General features: G+C 39.3%; 1 protein-coding gene across 1 annotated transcript in view; it reads left to right on the top strand.

The window, feature by feature from the left end:
* Positions 1–17,058, top strand: part of YTHDF2 (YTH N6-methyladenosine RNA binding protein F2) — a 33,398-nt gene extending 16,340 nt beyond the window's left edge. Inside the window, exon 5 of the mRNA XM_026014422.2 lies at positions 16,209–17,058. Coding sequence (XP_025870207.1) covers positions 16,209–16,232 — 24 coding nt within the window. The 3' untranslated portion in view covers positions 16,233–17,058. The remainder of the gene's footprint in view (positions 1–16,208) is intronic.
* Positions 17,059–22,439: the final 5,381 nt, after the last annotated feature.

Raw genomic sequence — 22,439 nt, 5'->3', positions numbered from 1 at the left:
TCCTCTGCCTGTGTCTCTGCCTCTCTCTCTCTCTGTCTCTGTCTCTCATGAGTAAATAAATCTTAAAAAAAGTGGGGGGGAATGGGTTAAAGAGGGGGTGGTGAAGTTATAATCAACTTGTACAGAGAGGTAGCTGATAATGGGAAATGGCAATGGCTATCTGTTGAGTAAAAGTAACATGAGGGGGCTTTGTTGTTAGGTATTGAAGGTTTTGGTGTCCATACATTATTCAACAGACTTTGCATTTGTTTTTTTCTATATTGTTCCAATACCTCCTCACCCACAAGGTGTTCCAAGCCTTAAAGAGATTTAGTGAAGTTTGAACTGCTGGAAGTAAGACCAGTTATTATCTAGTTAGTATGGGTTGTTTTGGTAATGTAGACCATATAAAAATGTCTGAAATACAATGAGTATTAAGAAATGGCCGTTGTTACTCTGAGCAAGTAACACATTGTGTGTGTGTATGTATATGTGTGTGTGTATATATATGTATATGTGTGTATACACACACACACACAGCTAAAGATTGATAGAGAGGGGACTGCTGTGTTTCCAGAAAATCCCCATTTTGGGATAAGGATAGTTAGTAACTCTAGAACCATTTACTATTAGTATCTATTCTGAATAGTTGAAACTGAGAATTACTCAGATGGGAGCCTTTGTGCTTACCAGAAGTAAAGATTAGTCCCATAACCATTTTCAAACTTTTTAGCAGTGAGTTCTTTTTCTCTCAAACAAAACCTTACTCAGAACCCCATGAATTGCTAACCTTAGGTACTCAGCACCCTCCAACCCCCACTCGGAGGTCTCCAAAGCATCTCCCCTGTGAAGGATAATTTGGACCCCATTGGATGATACAATTTTTTTTTAAATGAAAGAATGGTACAGGGAAGTTCTATTGTGGTGGGATCTATGTTGTAACTAAAGAAATGTAAGGTTCTGCAGCTTCATTTCATCTAAGTGTGTTAGTTTATTTAGTCTGTGGGGAAGAGGGGTTGTGAGGAAGACCACACCTATCATAAGAGGTGGGGAGGGAGGCTACAGCATTGGTTTTGACTGTCCTCAAATGACAAAGGACTGTTAGTTATAGCTGTTCAGGAGTTTCATGTAGAGGAGGAAATAGCTTTATTCCCTGAATTAGGGCAAACAAAAGTGATCTCTTTCTTCCTCATTGAATCCTGCAAGTCTACAAATGAGCAAGGAGAAAAGCTCAGAGCATGGTAACTTATATCATCCCTTCTGCCTTTCTCCTCCACAGAAGCGAATAATTCAGTTTAAATTTGTATGCTGTCACCTTCTCTGGACCAAATTCTTCTAGATACAGCAACTAGCTCGTTAAATAGTGCCCTAATAGTTTTCATCTCCTGCCAAATAACAATTCCTGATTGAACTGATTTAACTCCAATTAATCATAGGGAGAAGATATCATAAATGAAAGTACAGGACAGTGTATTTTAAAATGCTAATTTTATAGTATGAGACCAAGTGTAAAAGAAAAGAATAGTAAGACCAGTTAGGGTTAGAGTCAAGACAATGGAAGACTGTATTTGAGTTGACTCTGGAAGGATGGATAGGAAAAATAGTGGAAAGATGAAGAAAATGACTAAACTGGCCAAGTTTGAGCTGTTGGGTATAGAGGAGGAGGGGAAGGAAGAAGCAGGCAGTTAATCTTTCCAATTCTTTTGCGCTATTAAAAGATCTGGTAGTTCTTATGAGATACTTAGTACTTTCCTATATTTGTCAACGTTAAAAATTTGGCCATATCACTTACGTAATACACAAAGCCATTTAGAAAGGTAGATTTATATAAGCTTTTGACTTTATGTGAACTTTTTTTGGTAATCAGGGTGTGGGTAGTGTATAGAATTTTAAAGTGTTTGCGTGTGAAAAACTTCCAGTGTGCAAATTTTATAGTAGTATTTGCAAATTTTGCCTTTGAATTTATCTTTTATTGTGAAATCAAATTATAAAAAGTATAGAAAATGAAAAATCACACCTGATTTCTTTACTCTGACAAACCACTCATCATTTTGGCATGTTTGCTTGTCTTTACTTAACACAAGTGGTTTATATGGTAATAATCGTATTTTTTAAAAAGATTTATTTATTTATTTATTTGTTTTTTATTTATTATTTATGATAGTCACAGAGAGAGAGAGAGAGAGAGAGAGAGAGAGGGGGGCAGGCAGAGACACAGAGGGAGAAGCAGGCTCCATGCACCGGGAGCCCGACGTGGGATTCGATCCCGGGTCTCCAGGATCCCGCCCTGGGCCAAAGACAGGCGCCAAACTGCTGCACCACCCAGGGATCCCAAATGATTTATTTATTCACGGGGGGGGGGGGGGGGGGGCAGAGAGAGAAGCAGGCTCCCCACATACAGAGGATCCTGGATCCTGAGATCCAGGATCACGCCCTGGGCTGAAGACAGACACTCAACCACTGAGCCACCCAGAGGTTCCTAATCATATTCTACATCGTATTTTGATCTTTTTTTTTTCTCTTAGTACTTTAGGTGTATATCCATATTTAGCCATTTTGGGGGGCATCTATGTATTAGATACTTTTCATGCTTGTTTCTTTTTTTTTTTTTTTTTTTTCATGCTTGTTTCTGATCCCTTTTAATATTCTTTATAAAATTATCTTCAGTTTACAGTTAGGGAACTCTGATTTGGAACGTATAACTTCCTCAAGATCACTAGCTAAATTGTAGATGAGCTGGAATTTGTTTTGCCCCAAAGCTTTTTTTTGTTGTTGTTCTTAATGCTTTGCTGCATCTTCACATTTATCTTTTTTTTTTTTTTTTTTAAGATTTTATCTTTAAGTAATCTCTATACCCAATGTGGGCTCCAGCTCATAACCTTGAGATTGAGTCACATGCTTTACTGACTGAGCCAGCCAGGCGCCCCCACATTTATCATTCAAAACAGTTCAACAACGGTGTTCTGTTATCTGCAAATGCCATTCACCTCTTTGAGGGTATATGAGGAGAGCATAATTAATTGAAATTTAAACCTTTAACTACTCAGGTTATATACTCCCCTCATCACCAGCATCAAAATGGAGCTAATTGGATCTACTTTACCTAACCTTGTGAAAGTTGCTGCCTAATGACAGGCAGCAGGAATAAGGGGGAACACAAATGGCTCTAGATATAATGTACTCTGAAAAGGTTATAAAATTGAATGGAAAGGTTTTAGTGTATCCCACTCTCATTTGTACACAAAGTTGCAAGTTTACTTTTGTTTAGTGGCAGAGCCAGAACTAGAACCCAGACAAGTTCTTGGGTAACTGATATTATTTATGGCAAATGTTACTTTACTTGGAATCCATAAGCCTGCAGACGGATGGGGATGGGGAGGGGAGCCGGGTGGACCTAGGTGAGTGTTTTAGAATATAAACAGAAAGATGGTAACAATGATATAAAATAAACTTTGAGTCATCTGAAAAGTATTTACAGAAATACTGGTAACTAGGTTTTATACTCAGACTTATTAAAGAAGAAAGTTAATTTAGGAAACTCCCCAGGTATTTTTATGGGATTAGAAATTGATGAGAAGTTTACATAAATTACCATCTCTGAGTATTTAAACTGCAGATTCTATTCTCTCACCTACTGAAGGAGCATCTTTGGAGACAGTCTTGGAATCTGCATTTTATCAGCTCTTTATCTATAGGTGACTCTTATATTTTTCAAGTTTGAGAACTCCTGGATTATGTATATCATTAGTGTTTTGTATGCCTTTTACCTCAAATTCTTCATGCTTATTTTTCCTGCAAATTTGGTTTCTAAAGTTTCTTTCTTTGTAATGTAGTCCTACCCTCCCCCCACAAAAAAAGTCTCTATTACCTGTTCGTCTCAAGACTTCACCTTTAAAAGCAGTGTTAGAATTCACATATATCTGATAAACCTGGCTGTACTTTTTAGTACTGTGGTATTTTGAGCAGTTAGTCCATTTTTAATCAGCTACTAATATTATGAGTCTCTAGTGTGTTGCCAATAATTTTTGTCTATTAAAAGCTGACAGTCTCTTTGGCTTAATATCCTACAATTGTAACTTGATGTTACTTGTTTAATTTTTTATTTTTATTTTTATTTTTTTTAGTGAGGGGAAGGCCACCAGAGGGGGGGAGAGAGAGAATCTTTATTTTATTTTATTTTATTTATTCATTCATGAGAGATAGAGAGGGGCAGAGACACAGGCAGAGGGAGAAGCAGGCCCCCTGTGGGGAGCCAGACATGGGACTCGATCCCAGGACCCCAGAATCATGACCCACCCAGGCGTCCTGAGAGAGAGAATCTTAAGCAGGCTCCATGCCCAGTGTGGAACCCAACATGGGGCCGGATCTCACGACCATGAGATCATGACCTCAGCCAAAATCAAGAGTTGGGCGCTTAATTGACCAAGCCACCCAGGCACCCCTGTAACTTGATGTTATAATATACTTTTTAGAGGCATTATGGCTGTTTCTTTCTTTCTTTTTTTTTTTTTTTTATGGCTGTTTCTAAGAGACATTAATGGTTTTCAGTTTTACATTATTTGAAGATTTATTTATCTTAGAGCACACGAGTGGAAGAGGGAGAGGAAGAGAGCTCAACCAGGCTCCTTGCTCAACAGAGCCCTACTCGGTGCTCGATCCCAGAACCTTGAGATCATGACTTGAGCTGAAACTGAGAGACGCTTAAGCACCTGCACCAACCAGGCATCCCTAAGTTTTGCATTATTTAGTGTTCCTTTTATTGTATCTCTCCTTTTGTGAGCAGGTTAATTTTTTTTAGAAAGTTGTTAATCTTAAACTATAATATTTAGTGGTCACTAGCCATTTTGAAGTTGCCCAAACTAAGATATTTAAACGCTGATCTTTAAAGGTAACCTGTTTTTTTGGATGGAGAGGATTCAATAAAATATGTTAATTAAATGGGCCTTTATTTATTTAGGTATGTATAATGGTTGATATTATTTATAGAGAGCATTAATTTTAGATTCTGTGGTCTTGTTAACATATCATATTTATAGTAGCAGAAAGGCTAAAGGCTCTAGAAGACCTGATACCATATCTACCACTATGACTGATTGGAGCAAGTAAACTTCTCTGAGCTTTAGTATATTTATAAAAATCAGAAAAATACCTTATTGTGCTGTTAGGATTAAATTATATAGAAGTTCTTTGCATACAGGTCTTTTATGAATGATTGCTATCTATAATATTAGGCACACACAAATATACACTTGTTTATTTTGAATCATTCATTAAATTCTTCGGTAACCTTTGGCATGGTAATTAATAGTGCTGCTGAGTTTCCATTTTGAGGTCCAACCCTTGGAATACACTGAAGAGGGCATAAGAATAAAAGATCATTTAAGAGTCTGGCAAATTCCAGATGAGAGATAATAGTAGCTTGGACTAGAGAGGTATTAATGATTCTACTGGAAAGTTTTGGAGGTAGAGCTGGAGAGTATCATCAGATAATTGGAAAGCATATTCTAATGATTACTTCATTCTGAATTTATCTGTCAAAAGCAAAATAATGCTTATACTGGGAATGGGGGGGATTTGAGAAGGTATTAAAACCTTATTTGTTGGGGTGCCTGGCTGACTCAGCTGTTGAGTGTCTGCCTTCAGCTCAGGTCATGAATCCCGGTTCTGGGGATCGAGTACCGCCTTGGGCTCCCTGTGAGGAACCAGCTTCTCCCTCTGCCTGTGTGTGTCTCTGCCTGCCTCTCTCTCTCTCTCTCTCTCATGAATAAATAAAAACAAAACCAAAAACAAACCTTGTTTGCTAAATTGTATTCTGAAGTGTTTTGAGAAATTGATTTTATTGTGAAGTCAGGTTTGGTTCAAATGCAGTTTTTATTGGAAAGCCAGGGAGTGATTTAGACAATAGTTAACCTTGTCAGACCATTTCATTTAATTTAGAGCTAGTGTTTCCTCATTTTACTTTTAGTTAAGCTAAAAAATGTTAATGTATAAATTATCTTACCCTTTGTTAATATATAAATTATCTTACCCTTTGTTCTGTCGCTAGTCAGATTTCTTATTCAGGTACTGAAAATAGTGGCTTATTCAGGCTTTTTACTTCTAACCCATTTGGCAAAATGTGTATGAGTTCAGCTTCTAATTAGTAATTTTGGGAATTAACTGGTAGTATGAAGTGTTACTAGTTAATGCATTAGCTTCATTTTGTTGTTCCTACTTTAATTCCCAGAAATTCATTCTAACTAAATGTCCATTTCTGCACCTAGAAAAGCTTAAAAGGGGATGAGCGGGTAGAAGATTTTTTTTTAAAGATTTGAGAGCTAGCATGAGTGGGGGGAGGGGCAGAGGGAGAGAGACAAGCAGACTCCCTGCTGAGTGAAGGTCCTGTGACAGGGCTCAGTCTCAGGACCCTGAGATCATGATGTGAGCCTAAGTCAGATGCTTAACCAGTCAAGCCACCCAGGTGCCCCCCACAGAATAGATATGTTTTAAGATATATTTACTTTAGAAAGGAAGTGGGAAAGAGAGGGAGAGAGGGTCTTAAGCAGATTCTGTGCTTATCAGGGAGTCCCACACAGGGCTCATTCCCATGACCCTGAGACCAGGACTAGAGTCAAAATCAAGAGTCAGACATCAGCCAACCAGGTGCCTAAGTACAGCATAGTGATTTGACTGGACAAGTCTATATGTTATACTCTGCTCACCACAAATGTAGCTACCATCTGCTACCATACAAGGCTATGTCACCATATGATACCATTGACTATATTCCCTTTGCTTTTATGTTTTATCTTCTTACTTAATTCCATACCTGGAAGACTATCTCCCACCCTCCTTCACTGATTTCAACTCCCCTCTGGCAACCATTAGTTTGTTCTCTGTATTTATGGGTCTGTTACTGCTTTTTGTTTATTCATCTGAGTTTTTTTTTTTTATTTCACATATAAATGAAATCATATGGTATTTGTCTCTGAAAGTGATTTTAGTATAATCACGTTTTTTTTTGTTTTGTTTTTCATACTAGCCCATCTTAGCATTCTCTTTCAGCCAGGGACAGCGAAATTTCTGTTCTTTCTCTCAAGGCCCATGGGGACATAGGAAAAATTAGTTGAGGGCTATGTAAATAAATTTAATTTGGGGGTGAATATCTGTTTTTATGGTTAAGTTATAGCCGGCAAATAAATATATGCCTCACTTGTGTTTTATGGCTTCTTAAAAGTGGAGGGAGTGGTATGCTAGTAGAAACAAGAGGATGTTAAGCTAAATAGAGGAAAAATAAATCAGTAGAGAGTTCTGTATCTATTACAGGAAGAGGTTTCAGATGTCCACATTTTTTTTTTTTAAGATTTTATTTATTCATGAGAGACACAGAGGCAGAAACATAGAGAGAGAAGCAGGCTCCATGCAGGGAGCCTGATGTGGGACTCCATCCCAGGACTCCAGGATCACGCCCTAAGCCAAAGGCAGACACTCAACCACTGAGCCACTCAGGCATCCCTAGATGTGCACATTTTAAGTAACATTGCCACCTTGTGGTTTTTAGGATATTTTCTAGAGATGAAGTTTTGTATTTTATAATCATAGATGTAAAGTGGGGAGGGGCTCAGGGTGGGATGCATGATTAGTATGGGTATTACCTCTAGTTATTTAAGTAGCAGAACAGATGCTGAGGGCTAGAAATTTTTTCCCTTTTTACGCTTTCTTACTGTCTTTAAATTATCTTTCTTTTTCTTTCTTTCTTTTTTTTTTAGATTTTATTCATGAGAGATGCAGAGAGAGAGAGACAGGCAGAGGGAGAAGCAGGCTCCATGTAGGGAGCCTGACGTGTGGGACTCGATCCCAGGTCTCCAGGATCACACCCTGGGCTGAAGGCTGCGCTAAATCGCTGAGCCACTGGGGTTGCCCTATCTTTATTTCTAAGATTGTTTCTTTAGTCTTGCTGTTTTTGTTGAGATTGTGAATTGATTGAAGATAGGATGAATGTATCCTAATTAGAATTTTGAGGAAGGGGTGTGAATTCAGTAAGATCTTGGCTCTGTGATCTTCTATTTGTTTATTATCAGTACAATATTCTTAAGCTCTAGAAATGCATGCATCTTCTCTAACTTCTAGTGTTTGGGTTGTTTTCTGGTTAACTGGGACTTTATGATAATTTTGTGTTTGTGCTTGAGGATCTTATGTTTACCTTTCTGCAGACAGTAAATCATGGCAAGAGCTTAACCTTGACTGACCATTTCAGCCTATTCTTACCACAGATCTCATTGTAACTGTCCAGACTGTGGCTCTAGAAGTACTAAGTTAAAAAAAAAAGGGTGGCGGGGGGAGTTGGTAGATCAGTTCCACATGACGGTACCATGGGGAGAAACAACTTGACATACCACTTGCACTGCTATGATGAGTCAGCAGTGTCTTCATGTATAATAAAAGCTGGAGTGTCCAGTGGCTCAGTGGTTGAGCTTTTGGCTCAGGTTGTGATCCTGGGATCAAGTCCCGCATTGGGCTCCCTGCAGGGAGTCTGCTTCACTGTCTGTCTCTGCCTCTCTGTGTCTCATGAATAAATAAATCTTAAAAAAAAGGCTGGCATGTCCAACGAAACATAGATGTATGTTTTGCTCATGGCAATTCTGACTGGGATTTGGACCCATTGGAAATCCAATTTTGCTTTTATATGCTCTTCTCTCCTCCCTTTATTATATATCCATCATCATTCTTCTGGTTCCCCCCTCTCCTTGCTTTTTTTTTTTTTTTTTTTTTTTTTTTTAAATTTATTTATTTATGATAGTCACAGAGAGAGAGAGAGGCAGAGACACAGGCAGAGAGAGAGAAGCAGGCTCCATGCACCGGGAGCCCGATGTGGGATTCGATCCCGGGTCTCCAGGATCGCGCCCTGGGCCAAAGTCAGGCGCTAAACCGCTGTGCCACCCAGGGATCCCTCCTTGCTTTTTATTAATTAAATATTACTAGGGTAGGACTGGTTGATTAGGAATGTCAGCAGATACAGCCAACCTACAAGCAAAACCCTTTGGCCATAAGTTGTCAAAGCATTTAGTGAAATTGTTCTCAGTGGTAATAGGAGATAGTCACAAAAGTGAAAGAAAGCTGCTATAAGAGAAGTCATCTATAGAAACCTAAAAGATTGGGCAGGCCCGGTGGCGCAGCGGTTTAGCGCCTCCTGCAGCCCAGGGTGTGATCCTGGAGACCCTGGATCAAGTCCCACGTCGGGCTCTCAGCATGGAGCCTGCTTCTCCCTCTGCCTGTGTCTCTGCCTCTCTCTCTCTCTCTGTGTCTCTATGAATAAATAAATAAAATCTTTAAAAAAAGAAAAAAAAGAAACCTAAAAGGTAAAAAAAAAAAAAGAAAGAAAGAAAAAAGATACCTAAAAAGTTTAGGGACGCCTGGGTGGCTCAGCATGTGATCCCTGGGCCCCAGGATTGAGTCCCACATTGGGTCTCTGCCTCTATCTCTCATGAATAAATACATAAAATCTTTTTTTTTTAAGTATTTTATTTTTTTATTTTTATTTATTTATGATAGTCACAGAGAGAGAGAGGCAGAGACACAGGCAGAGGGAGAAGCAGGCTCCATGCACCGGGAGCCCAACGTAGGATTCGATCCCGGGTCTCCAGCATCGCGCCCTGGGCCAAAGGCAGGCGCTAAACTGCGCCACCCAGGGATCCCTAAATACATAAAATCTTAAAAAAAAATTAAAAGGTTTTAATGTCCATAAGTGTCTAAAAATAATGGTCCTTGTCTTAGAACATTCTCTGTCCTCTTTTCTCATTGTAAAAGACTTGTAAAAAGCTGCTAAGTAGACTTTTTCTTTTTTTTTCTTTTTTTACAATTAAACAGAATTTTAAAAAATTTATTTAAGTAATGTACATCCAGTGTGGGGTTGGAACTTACAACCCAGAGATCAAGAGTTGCATACTCCACCAACTCGGCTAGCCAGGGGCTCCTGTTTTCTTTTTTTTACTAAAATACTCTGTGTTTAGGGACTTTTAGTGTAGGTCTGAGGAAATAAACTCATTTCATTATTTTATTTATTTATTTTTCTTAGGGCGGAGGGGTAGAGGGAGGGAGAGAATCCCCAGCAGACTCCCTGCTGAGCATGAGGCTCAACTCTGAGATCAAGACCTGAGTCAGATACTTAAACTGAGCCACCCAGGTGCTCCAGAAATAAACTTAATTCAAAGTTTTATGAATTGTTGTACATGACTTTTAGTGTAACCAGTATTTGCAGAAGAGTTAAATGAACATTCACTTTCTCCCCATTTATTTATTTTGAAATAATTTCAAACTTCAAGAAATTTCAAGAATAGTACATGAATGCCTATATACTTCTCACCCAGATTTGTCAGTGTACCGTTTTGGCTCATTTACTTTATTCTTTTTGGTATGTGTGTGTAATTTTCTGACAATTTAAAAGTAAGTTTCAGATAGGTCCTTTCTCCTCAATATTTTGCTGTTAATTCCTGAAAATAAGAACATTGGCTTATAGGGATCCCTGGGTGGCGCAGTGGTTTGGCGCTTGCCTTTGGCCCAGGGCGCGATCCTAGAGACCTGGGATCGAATCCCACATCAGGCTCCCGGTGCATGGAGCCTGCTTCTCCCTCTGCCTATGTCTCTGCCTCTCTTTCTCTCTCTCTCTGTGACTACCATAAATAAATAAAAATTAAAAAAATATTAAAAAAAAAAAAAAGAACATTGGCTTATAACCACAGTGTATTTACCAACATCAGGAAATTTAACTTTGACACACAACACTATTATCTATAGATCTTATTTATATTTTACAGTAAGTCTTAATGTCCTTGATAGCCATTTTTTATTTATTTTATTTTTTTAATTAATTTTTATTGGTGTTCAATTTACCAACATACAGAAAAACACCCAGTGCTCATCCCGTCAAGTGTCCACCTCAGTGCCCGTCACCCATTCCCCTCCAACACCCGCCCTCCTCCCCTTCCACCACCCCTAGTTCGTTTCCCCGAGTTAGGAGTCTTTATATTCTGTCTCCCTTCCTGATATTTCCCAACATTTCTTTTCCCTTCCTTTATATTCCCTTTCACTATTATTTATATTCCCCAAATGAATGAGAACATACACTGTTTGTCCTTCTCTGATTGACTTATTTCACTCAGCATAATACCCTCCAGTTCCATCCACGTTGAAGCAAATGGTGGGTATTTGTCGTTTCTAATTGCTGAGTAATATTCCATTGTATAGATAAACCACATCTTCTTTATCCATTTGTCTTTCGATGGACACCAAGGCTCCTTCCACAGTTTGGCTATTGTGGCCATTGCTGATAGAAACATCGGGGTGCAGGTGTCCCGAGTTTCATTTGATAGCCATTTTTTAATAATCCAGGTTCTAGTCCAGGATCTTTTAGTTTTCATGTCTATTTTTTTTTCTTTTAATCTGCAGCGATTACATATGAATACCATACCCCACCCACTCAGCTGTTTTATGTCATTGCCTTTCTGAAGAGTATATGGTGTTTGTAGAATGCCCCTCAGTTTGTCTAAGGTTTCCTCATCATGTACATTCTGATTGTGTTTCTCTAGCAGGAATACCACATAAGTGACTGTGTCTTCAGTGCTTCACATTAGGAGGCTGTTTTATGTCATTATTGGGAATGTTATTTGATCACTTAAAGTGTTCACCAAATTCTCCATTGTAAAGCTATTTTCCTTTCAATAAGTGGGAAAATAGTTTGAGACTGTAAAATACCTTGTTCCTTACCAAATTTTCACCTTTTAGTTTTTGCATGCATTGTTTTCTTGCCTTAATTCAGATAACACTATAATAATTCTTTTTTTTTTTAATTATTTATTTGACAGCCAGAGAGCATAAGCATGGGGAACAGCAGAGGGAGAGGGAGACACAGGCTTCCCACTCAGCAGGCAGCCTAATGTGGGGGCCCATCCCAGGACCCTGAGATCGTGACCTGAGCCGAAAGGCAGATGCTTAACTGAGCTACCCAGACACCCCGTGATAATGGTTTACTTACTGCGGTTATGTAATGCTTAAGTTGTCACAGATTTGAGCAGTGGGAGGACCTTCAAGCAAGATCCTACTGATTCCTGTTTCCAACCTATAATTTTTTTTTAAGTTTTTTTACAAAAATAAAAAAAGATTTTTTACTTGTTTATTTATTCATAGAGTCAGAGAAGAGGCAGAGACACAGGCAGAGGGAGAAGCAGGCTCCATGCAGGGAGCCCGACGTGGGACTCGATCCTGGGTCTCCAGGATCACACGGGCGGCGCTAAACCTTTGTGCCACCGGGACTGTCCTATATTTTTTTTAATGAAAAATTTTTTTTTAAAGATGTTATTTATTTATTCATGAGAGAGGCAGAGACAATAGGCAGAGGAAGCAGGCTCTCTGTGGAAAGCCTGATGCAGGACTCGATCCCAGGAGCCTGGGATCATGACCTGAGCCAGCTAGGTGCCCCTTAATTTTTATTTTTTAAAATAAATTTTAAGTAATCTTTACATCCACTGTGTGGCTCAAAACTCACAACTCCAGGATCAAGAGTTGCATGCTCTATGGACTGAGCCAGGCACCCTGATGAAAATATTTTAAAAATTCAATCTAGTGTGTAAAATCTTGCTTGGGGGCACCTGGGGTTGGCTCAGTCAGTTAAGTGCATCTGAATTTTCATCTCAGCTTGAGTTCTGATCTTGGGGTTGTGAGTTCAGGCCTTTGTTGGTCTCCATGCTGGGCAGAGCCTACTTTAAAAAAAAACAAAAACAAAAAGATCCCTGGGTGCCTCAGCAGTTTGGCCCCTGCCTTTGGCCCAGGGCATGATCTTGGAGTCCTGGGATCGAGTCCCGCATTAGGCTCCTTGCATGCAGCCTGCTTTTCCCTCTGCCTCTCATGAATGAATAAATAAAAATCTTTTAAAAACAAAACAAGGGACGCCTGGGTGACTCAGCGGTTGAGCATCTGCCTTTGGCTCAGAGCGTGATCCTGGGGTCCTGGAATCGAGTTCCACATCCGGCTCCCTGCATGGGGAGCTTCTCCCTCTGCCTGTGTCTGCCTCTTTCTGTGTGTCTCTCCTGAATAAATAAATAAAATCTTTTAAAAAAACAGCCTTGTGAATATTTTCTATAATCTCCGAGAAGATGGAGGTTCTCCTTATTTATAATTTTATAAATTTATTTTTGTATACACATCAAAACTATTTGGAAATAGGACAGCAGTTAATTGAGCTTGCTGAATTGTATATGATGTTTTCTTGATGTAGATCAGGAGATTAAGATTGTGAATGCCAGGCAGCCCCGGTGGTGCAACGGTTTGGCGCCGCCTGCAACCCAGGGCGTGATCCTGGAGACCCTGGATCGAGTCCCACGTCAGGCTCTCTGTATGCCTGCTTCTCCCTCTGCCTGTGTCTCTGCCTGTGTCTCTATGAATAAATAAATCTTAAAAAAAGATTTAAGATTGTGAATGCTATTTATTTGTATGTAATTTGCATAATTTAAGATAAACCTGTGGGGTGCCTGGCTGGCTCAGCTGGAAGACCATTTGACTCAATTTCGGGGTTGTGAGTTTGAGACCCACCGTAGGTGTAGAAATTACTTAAAAATAAAATCTTAGGGATGCCTGGGTAGCTCAATGATTGAGTATCTGCCTTCGGCTCAGGACATGATCCTAGAGTCCTGGAGGGACTCCCACATCCGGCTCCCTGATGGGGAGCCTGCTTCTCCCTCTGCCTGTATTTCTCTCTGCCACTGTCTCTGTGTCTCCCATGAGAAAATAAAATCTTTGTTGTTGTTGTTGTTTTGAAAAAATAAAATCTTAAATAAAAATCTTAAACCTTCTGGCATATAGGTTTAAGTTAGGACACAGGTTGTATACTTGCCTTCTTGGTATCATTGTGTAGTGAAGATTCAAGAATAGCTTTATGTTTGGGGCAAAATTTGAACAGGTATTTGTGGAACTTAGCACATTATGAAGAGGAATTTGGTGTTTTAAAAGTCAGATAAAAAAAAAGTCAGATGATGCAGTACAATTGCAAAATGCTGGTTAGTTTCTTTTTTTTTTATTTCTTTTTTTTTTAAATAATAAATTTATTTTTTATTAGTGTTCAATTTACCAACATACAGAATAACACCCAGTGCTCATCCCATCAAGTGCCCCCCTCAGGGGGTTAGTTTCTTTTGAATTAAAAATGCTGTTTTTGGGACGCCTGGGTGGCACAGTGGTTGAGTGTCTGCCTTCAGCCCAGGGCGTGGTCCTGGGATCCCGGGATCGAGTCCCACGTCGGGCTCCCTGCATGGAGCCTCCTTCTCCCTCTGCCTGTGTCTCTGCCTCTCTCCCACTCTCTGTGTCTTTCTTGAATAAATAAATAAAATCTTAGAAAAAGATAACTGCTCAGGGTGCCTGGATGGCTCAGTTGGTTGAGTGTCCCAACTCTTCATTTTGGCTCAGGTTGTGATCTCAGGGTCATGGGATTGAGCTGTGGGATTGAGCCCTGTGTGGGGCTCTGTGCTTATCATAGAGTATGCTGGTCCCTCTCTGTCTCTTCCCCCCTGCCCCTTCCCCCACTCATGAGGGCCTTCTCACTCTCAAATGAATAAAATCTTTTAAAAAGAAAAAAGATAACTTCTTTCTGAATACTGTTTTTATACCTATGGATTAATTTAGTAGTAAGGGTAGTTCATCACAAAGCTTCAGTTTGTTGACTTTCACATAAGTATTTGTAATAACTGGTGTTCAGAAAGAGCCTATATAGTATGTGACCTTACGTTTGAATCTTGGTTATTAGGTAATACTAGTCAAGTAGCTTTTTTGAGCTTTAGTTTTCCTATCTCAGAAGTAATACAGTCCCTGCAGCATAGTTATGAAGATCATTATTATGTATGGTGTCTGGAACACGGAACCCCGTAAGTAGTAGTTGCTATTCCTTTTAGTAGGAGTCCTATTTTACTTCAGAATCGTAGTTACCATGGGGTAAATGGGAGCAGATGACTCTACTCAAGCAGATTGATGAATCAAGTATAAGTTCAGGCCTGTGTGCTCCTAACTACTTAATGTTTTTGCTTTTAAAAGGAACGTGGGGGATCCCTGGGTGGCTCAGCGGTTTAGCGCCTGCCTTTGGCCCAGGGTGTGATCCTGGAGTCCCGGGATCGAGTCCCACGTCAGGCTCCCGGCATGGAGCCTGCTTCTCCCTCCTCCTGTGTCTCTGCCTCTCTGCCTGTCTCTCTCTCTCTATCATAAATAAATAGATCTTTAAAAAAAATAAAAAAATAAAAGGAACGTGGATTGAGGGGTGCCTGGGTAGCTCAGTTGGTTAAACAGCTGACTCTTGATTTTAGTCCAGGTCATGATCTCAGGGTCATGATCTCAGGGTCATGAGACAGAGCCCTGCATGGGGTCTGTGCTGGGCTTGGAGCCTGCTAAAGACGCTCTCCTTCTCCCTCTGCCCCTCCTTCTCTTAAAAAAAAAAAGAAAGAAAGAAAGGGCACATGGATTGAGTCATAGTTTAAAAGATTCCAGTACATGAGGTAGTGTGTGAAATGGAAGGCTGTTTAGGATAAGCTTCTAAAAGGCACACGAAGAATGATTTTTACTAAGAAATGAGCATTTAGATTTATTTCAAGGAAAACTTAAGTATTGAGGTCAGTTTTCAAAATCCATCTCTAAGTGGATTTTAAACTGTCCCTAGGGGAAAAGGATAATTTTCTTTTTGGCTATGGATAAAGAGCTTTCTGTATGTCAGCCCATTAATTCTCACACAACCCTGTGAGATATATATCCTCACTTTACAAAAAAAAAAAAAAAAAGGAAATTGAGGCCTGTGAATATGCCTAAGGCCTTAGGACTAGTATGGGATGACTCTAGTAGTGTTAAGTTTTTGTTTTTGTTTAGTATACTTTATGCTGCTTCCCTTCTTTAGGCTTTTGATGTATGTTTGAGTTACTTCCATTAGGCCCATTATTTGGGGGGACTGATAAGTATTAGCCTAAACCAACTGTAATTGGAAAACAGATCTGTTTAAGTCATGTAAGAAATTTTAAAGTCAAAGGAAAATAATTTTGTATTAATTGGGATGATTGAGTGTTTATTACTACTTTGGTTTAAATATAGGAAGTAAATATTTGTGAGGAATATTCTACTTAGCACAAATAACGAAGTTTCTGTTGAGTTGTAAAATTTTAATTCTTATGCATGTTCAGATAAGTTTTAACTAACCATTTCAAATTTTTTTTTTTTAACTTCTATAGGAACGTCAAGGTCGTGGCAAATAAAAGGCAGTTCTGCACAGACTGCAGCAACGGTTGCATCTGCATATCCTAAGAGGAAAAAAATGACCTTCAAGAGAATTAGGACTTTTTTCTTAATTTCATTGACTTCAGAGACGATTGCAGACTTGCAGTTTAAGTATTGGAATTTCACAAAAGACATAGGACTTAACTGGAAAATGAAAAAAAAAAGAAAAAGAAAAAACTAAACAAAAAATCCCTCTAGGTAGTTTAGGTGAAAAATGTCCCTTTTATTTTGGCTTTGGTTGTGATTTCAGAGCATAATGCTTTGTTTTTTTGTCTTTTTACTATGTTTTTTTCGGATTTTAAAGTCCGTAAGTGCATACAGTTTTCTCTAATTTTTAAACCCTTTCCTCTCCCCATTTTGACATTTGCACTTGGAGAACACTTGAGTTTCGAAGATTTTGGGCCTCCACCCCAGAAAGTGGGAATTTGGTTTTTCCCTTCCGAACTGGAAGAACATTTTTATGAAGAATTTTTGTCTTGGAGAATTTAACAGTGTTACCCAAGGTTGTGTCTTTAAGGGTGGTTCATTTTCTCTGACCCTTTGTTACTCAAAGTAAAGTACTAGGAGTCCTAAGAAATTTTCTGTTCTTGTACATTATACTGATTAAGTCAGGATTAATTTGATTTCAAAGCTAAGAACAGTGGTAAAAACTTGTTTACAGAAATGCATTTTGGAAGAGAAAAATATTGTAAAACGTGTAGTGAATGTTTCTTCAGTTTATTGTTCAGCCAATGAGGAGAGGGCATTGCCTTTCTTTTTACCATTAATCACTTCTCAATAAACGTGAGATCCTGTTGAGCATCACTTCTAGTACCATTTATTAATATGATTTGTGTCTTCTGTGTTTTATTAAAGATTTGGAGTGTAAGGAGTTGTATAGGTGAGATGGCAACTGTTTTTAGAAAGCTTGCTGAAATGAAATAGTTCAGGTTTGCTTTTGTATCCAGGGCCAGACAACCATGACCTCCATAAAGAAAAAGGTGGGCCAGAATTCATAAAGTCAAGCCATTGCTAAATCATTTCAGCAAATATTTTATTATGACTGCTTACTAGGTGCCAGGCACTGTGCTGACCCTTTAGAAACTGGCAAGATAGTGCATAATTTTATTTGCAAAGTAGGTAGAGCCCAATATCAACGATGTTAAGTGTTTAATTTGAAATACCACTTATCTAGAGAGTATTCCCTGTGGGTGCAGGTCAAACAATAAATTCCAGTGGGGCTTGGGTTTTTGTTAACCATATAACCATAATGGTATTTGATTTACCTTTGCTTTTCAGGGTTTGGGGCTTCTCTGCCTTAATGATTTTTTGTCTTTGGGGTGCCTGGCTGGCTTAGTTGGTAGAGCATGGACTCTTTTTTTTTAATGTGTGGGGGGGGGGGCAGAGAGGGAGAGGGACTCTAAAGCAGGCTCCACACCCAGTAAGGAGCCCAACGTGAGGCTCAGTCAAAACCCTGAGATTATGACCTGAGCTACCCAGGCATCCCAAGTATGGGACTCTTGATCTCAAGGTGGTGTTTGAGCCCCATGTTGGGTATAGAGATTAGTTTAAAAAAAAATAAGGTGATGGGACACCTGGGTGGCTCAGTGGTTGAGTGTCTGCCTTAGGCTCTGGAACTCCAGGGTCGAGTCCCACATCAGACTCCTGCATGGAGCCTGCTTCTCCTGTCTGCCTCTCTCTGTGTCTCTCATGAATAAATAAAGTAAGTCTTTTTTAAAAATAAGGTGAATAAGTTTAAAAAGATTGTTATTTTTTTTTTCCTTAAGATTCTATTATTTTATTTGAGAGAGAGAATGAGCAGGGTGAGGAGAGAGAGAGAGGAACAGACTCCCCACTGAGCAGGAAGCCCAAAGGTGGGGCTCAATCCCAGGACCCTGGGATCATGATCTGAGCCACCCAGGTGCCCCAGGAGATATTTAGTTCTGAAGATGTCCCAATTTTATAGAGTTAAATCTGTGAAAACTTTTTATTTTATTTATTTTTTATTTTTTTATTTTTAAAACTAATGGGGATCCTTGTTGAGAAAATTGGTTTATTTTTATTTTTTTTAAGATTTTATTTATTCATGAGAGACACAGAGGCAGAGACACAGGCAGAGGGAGAAGCAAGCTCCTCGCAGGGAGCCCGAAGTGGGACTCGATCCCGGGACTCCAGGATCATGCCCTGAGCCGAAGGCAGATGCCCAACTGCTGAGCCACCCAGGTGTCCCTGTGAAAACTTTTTAAAGAAAGAGTTCTGAAAATGGATTTTAATGATATTTTGTCCTCAATTGACTTCTTTATTTGACTATTTGACATAGCCCAGGCTACTGAATCAAATAATTCTGATTTGTAGTTGAGTGGAGAACTTTTCTCTGCCTGAGGCACGGTACAATATACCTAGATATTCCTATTTCCCAAGCTCATTTTGAATTACATCCCCCCCCCCCCCGCCCCCATTGGGAGTCCTTTGCACTTTCATCAGTTTGAAGATGCTCATCTACATTCACTGTTTTCAGTTTTAGTCAAACTTCTCTGACTTGTAGAGAACTCCCGTGAACTTAATTTGTCCAGTATTTCACCTTCAAAAGGGAAAATATCCTGAGCAAAGCAAATTCAAAAGCAATTTTTCCTAGATTTTTCTACCTTGTATTCAAGTTGGATAGATTATTCAAGATGCTTGTTTTGTAATTTGGAATGTTAGTTTAAAGCCAGTGCTTGCCAGTTTTTCTTTTCACGTCACAGAAAATACTGGTATAGCTTTGGGAACAAACAGAATTTAGAACCCCTAACAAGGCTGTTCACTTAGCTCTCCCTTGAGGGGGAGATTGAGGGTGTCAGGATGTTGAATTTCTGTGTTAAAAATACACGCACAGAGAGGTGTTTGTAGTATAAAAAATTAGGCTATGTTCTCCCTAAGTTTTTGGTTCAAAAGTTGGTTTGGTGATCTCCCAGGGCAGCTAAAACTAGTTCTCTTGGGGACGCCTGGGTGGCTCAGTGGTTGAGCGCCTGCCTTCGGCCCATGACGTGATCCTGGAGTCTTGGGATTGGGTCCCGCATGGGCTTCCTGCATGGAGCCTGCTTTTCTCTCTGCCTATGTCTCTGCCTCTCTCTCTCTCTCTCTCTCTCTCTCTCTCAATCTGTGGCTCTCATGAATGAATGAATAAGTAAATAAAACTAGTTCTCTTATTTGCCAGTGACTGCTTTGCCAGTGGAAACTGCTGACTTGATTATTTGTCCTCTGTACTTTTGTTTTGTTCTTTACTTTGTGAATGTAAGACTTTGGATAGCCATGTTTGTTTACTTTTCTCCTCTGTTGAGGGGAAACTGAACAATATTACCACATATCATCATTGTCAATTCAAAGCATTCTAAACCTTTAAGATTTGAACAAAATGTGTAAGTCACTCAATCTTAGTCGCATTTGATGGGCTATTTTCCCCTAACGTTTTTATTTTTACATGTTCTGTTTTTTAAAAATTTACTTTAGAATAATTTCATTTTGTGAAAATAGTATAGAGTTCTCTCATACACTGTTCACTTCCCTTTCCCCAAATGTCAACATTTATGTAACCATGGTACAATTATCAAAAACACTAAATAGGGGATCCCTGGGTGGCACAGCGGTTTGGCGCCTGCCTTTGGCCCAGGGCGCGATCCTGGAGACCCGGGATCGAATCCCACGTCGGGCTCCCGGTGCATGGAGCCTGCTTCTCCCTCCGCCTGTGCCTCTGCCTCTCTCTCTCTCTCTCTGTGACTATCATAAATAAATAAAAATAAAAATAAAAAAACACTAAATACTAATTCAGTACTACTAACTAATCTATGAATTGTGCCAATTGTTCAAGGAATATCCTTTTGTTTCTCTGGCTCTGCATCCAATCTAGGATCCCATATTGCATTTTGGTTTTTTTAGGCTTCTAGCCTATGAGTTCTTCAGTCTTCACTTTTTATGATTGACACTTTTGGAGAAGTATTGGCCAAGTATTTTATAGGATGTCCCTTGAATTGGATTTGTCTCAAATTTTTCACTGTTAGATTGAGGTTATTTTTTGGCAAGACTACCACAAGAGTCCTGTACCCTTCTCACTGCATTACATCATGATACATGGTGTCCATATGTCTTAACTGGTGGTGATGTTGACTTTGGTCACTTGGTGTTTAGGTAGTGTCTGCCAGATTTCTCCACTGTATAGTTACTGATTTTCCCTTTATAATAAGTAACTCGTGGAGGGGTATACTTAAAAACTTCAATCTTTGGTTCACTAATTTTGACATCTGGATTGTTATTACCTACAAGTATTACCGTGGTGTTTGCCAAATGTTTATTTGTAGGTCTATTCTATATTTACACAAATTAGAATCCTGTAAGGAGGAACTGTGCCTTCTCCCGTTTTTAAAAAAATTGTACCAGTGTGGACTCAGGGATATATAATTCGATGGGTCAGTGCATCATTTATTTTCTTGCTCAGATTGTCCCAGAGTTGGCAATTGGGAGCTGCTTCTTTAAGTTGGCTTTTGTGTCTTTTTGGCATGTCCTCAATGTTTTTTGGAGCCCTTCCTTACTTTCTGGTACAATATACTTAGATCCCAGTTAATCTTGTATTTTCTCTGCCCCAGCCCCATTTTCCCAAGGAATAAAGATTCCTTTTATTGGAGAGTATTTAGAAACCATCCCTTGATTTTTTTTTAAAGCAATTCTTTAAATTGCACAAGATTATTAGAGTTTTTATTACTGATGTAGGTCGAGAATTACTTAGCCCATTAAACACCTAACCACTTCATTTCTTTTGCTCTTCACTTCTAGCCCTGTCATATGAATCTTGTGGAGTTGTGGAGAGGACTTCCACTTGGCATAACGCTTCACCTAGAGTGAGGCCCAGTGAATGTGGGTTGGTTTGTGCCCTTCCAGAATTTCTACTTTTAGTTTTATAAATAAGACCCAAAATGTTGGAAGACCTGGCTTTCACCCCATCTGAACTTTTAGGGATTGAGAGGTTTTTCAACCTGCAAGAAAACAAATGGTCATATGCTAAAGTTTTCAATTTTTCATTAGAATTATTGTGGCATTTGGGTATTGCCGATTATTTTTTACTTTTATTTGAAAAATGATTTCACAGACAGTCCCTGATTTATGATGTTTTGATCTAAGATTTTTCAACTTCATGCTGGTGTGCAAGTGATATGCATTCAGTAGAAACTGAACTTTGAATTTTGATCATTTTCCCAGGCTAGCTGTATGCCCAAAGATATTTTCTCATGACATAGCAAGACTACTGCAACTGCTAGTCCCATCTACATGATCAGGAGGGTCAACACTTATAATCATTTAGTGCTACACAACCATTTCGTTTTTCACTTTCAGTGAAAAATTTTTCTTATTTTTCAGTGAGTATTTTATTATAAAATAGGCTTGATGTTAGATAATATTGCCCAACTGTAGTTTGATGTAAATGTTCTGAGCACTTTTAAGGTGGGCAAGTCAAAACTATGATGTTTGGTAGATTATGTGTGATACATCTTTAAAGATTTTTTTTTTTTTTTTTTTGTAATCTTAACCCAATGTAGGGCTTGAACTCACAACCCTGAAATCAAGAGTTGCATATTCTACAGCCTGAGCCAGCCAGATGTCCCCCGTTATGTGTATTGAATGCATTTTCAACTTAAGGATATTTTTAACTTCATAGGTTTATCAGGACCCAACCTCATCAGGTTTTTAAAATTTTATTTATTCATGAGAGACCGGCAGAGACAGGCAGAGAGAGAAGCGGGCTCCGCATGGAGACCCTGATGTGGGACTTGATCCCAGGATCACTACCTGAGTCAAAAGCAGATGATCAACTGCTGAGCCACCCAGGCGTCCTAGGACCCAAACCCATCTTAAGTTGAAGGATATGTGCATTTGAAATGTGGCTTATGTCATGAATGTAGGACCCTTCTGATAAGGAGTAATCATGTATGTAGGATTCCGATCTGATAGTTTGCAGTTGATTCCCCTTTGCCCCCGCCTCCCTGGAAGTCATGCCACAGATGACTGTATGTCACTTCTCCCTAGTGGCTTCTGGGCAGCTGGTGAGGCTCCTTACTTTTGAGAAGTCTTTCTTTAGAACGGTAGTATTTATTATAGGTAGGCTTGCATGTGGAAACCTGACGTGGTTGTGGGGTAAAACATCCACAGCAAGATTAAGTAGGTTGGAGAAGTTCTCA

Source organism: Vulpes vulpes, chromosome 2, assembly GCF_048418805.1.
Source record: "Vulpes vulpes isolate BD-2025 chromosome 2, VulVul3, whole genome shotgun sequence".
Taxonomy (NCBI): Eukaryota; Metazoa; Chordata; class Mammalia; order Carnivora; family Canidae; genus Vulpes; species Vulpes vulpes.
Note: the sequence above shows the minus strand (reverse complement) of the source record. Positions and strands in the feature narration are given on the sequence as shown.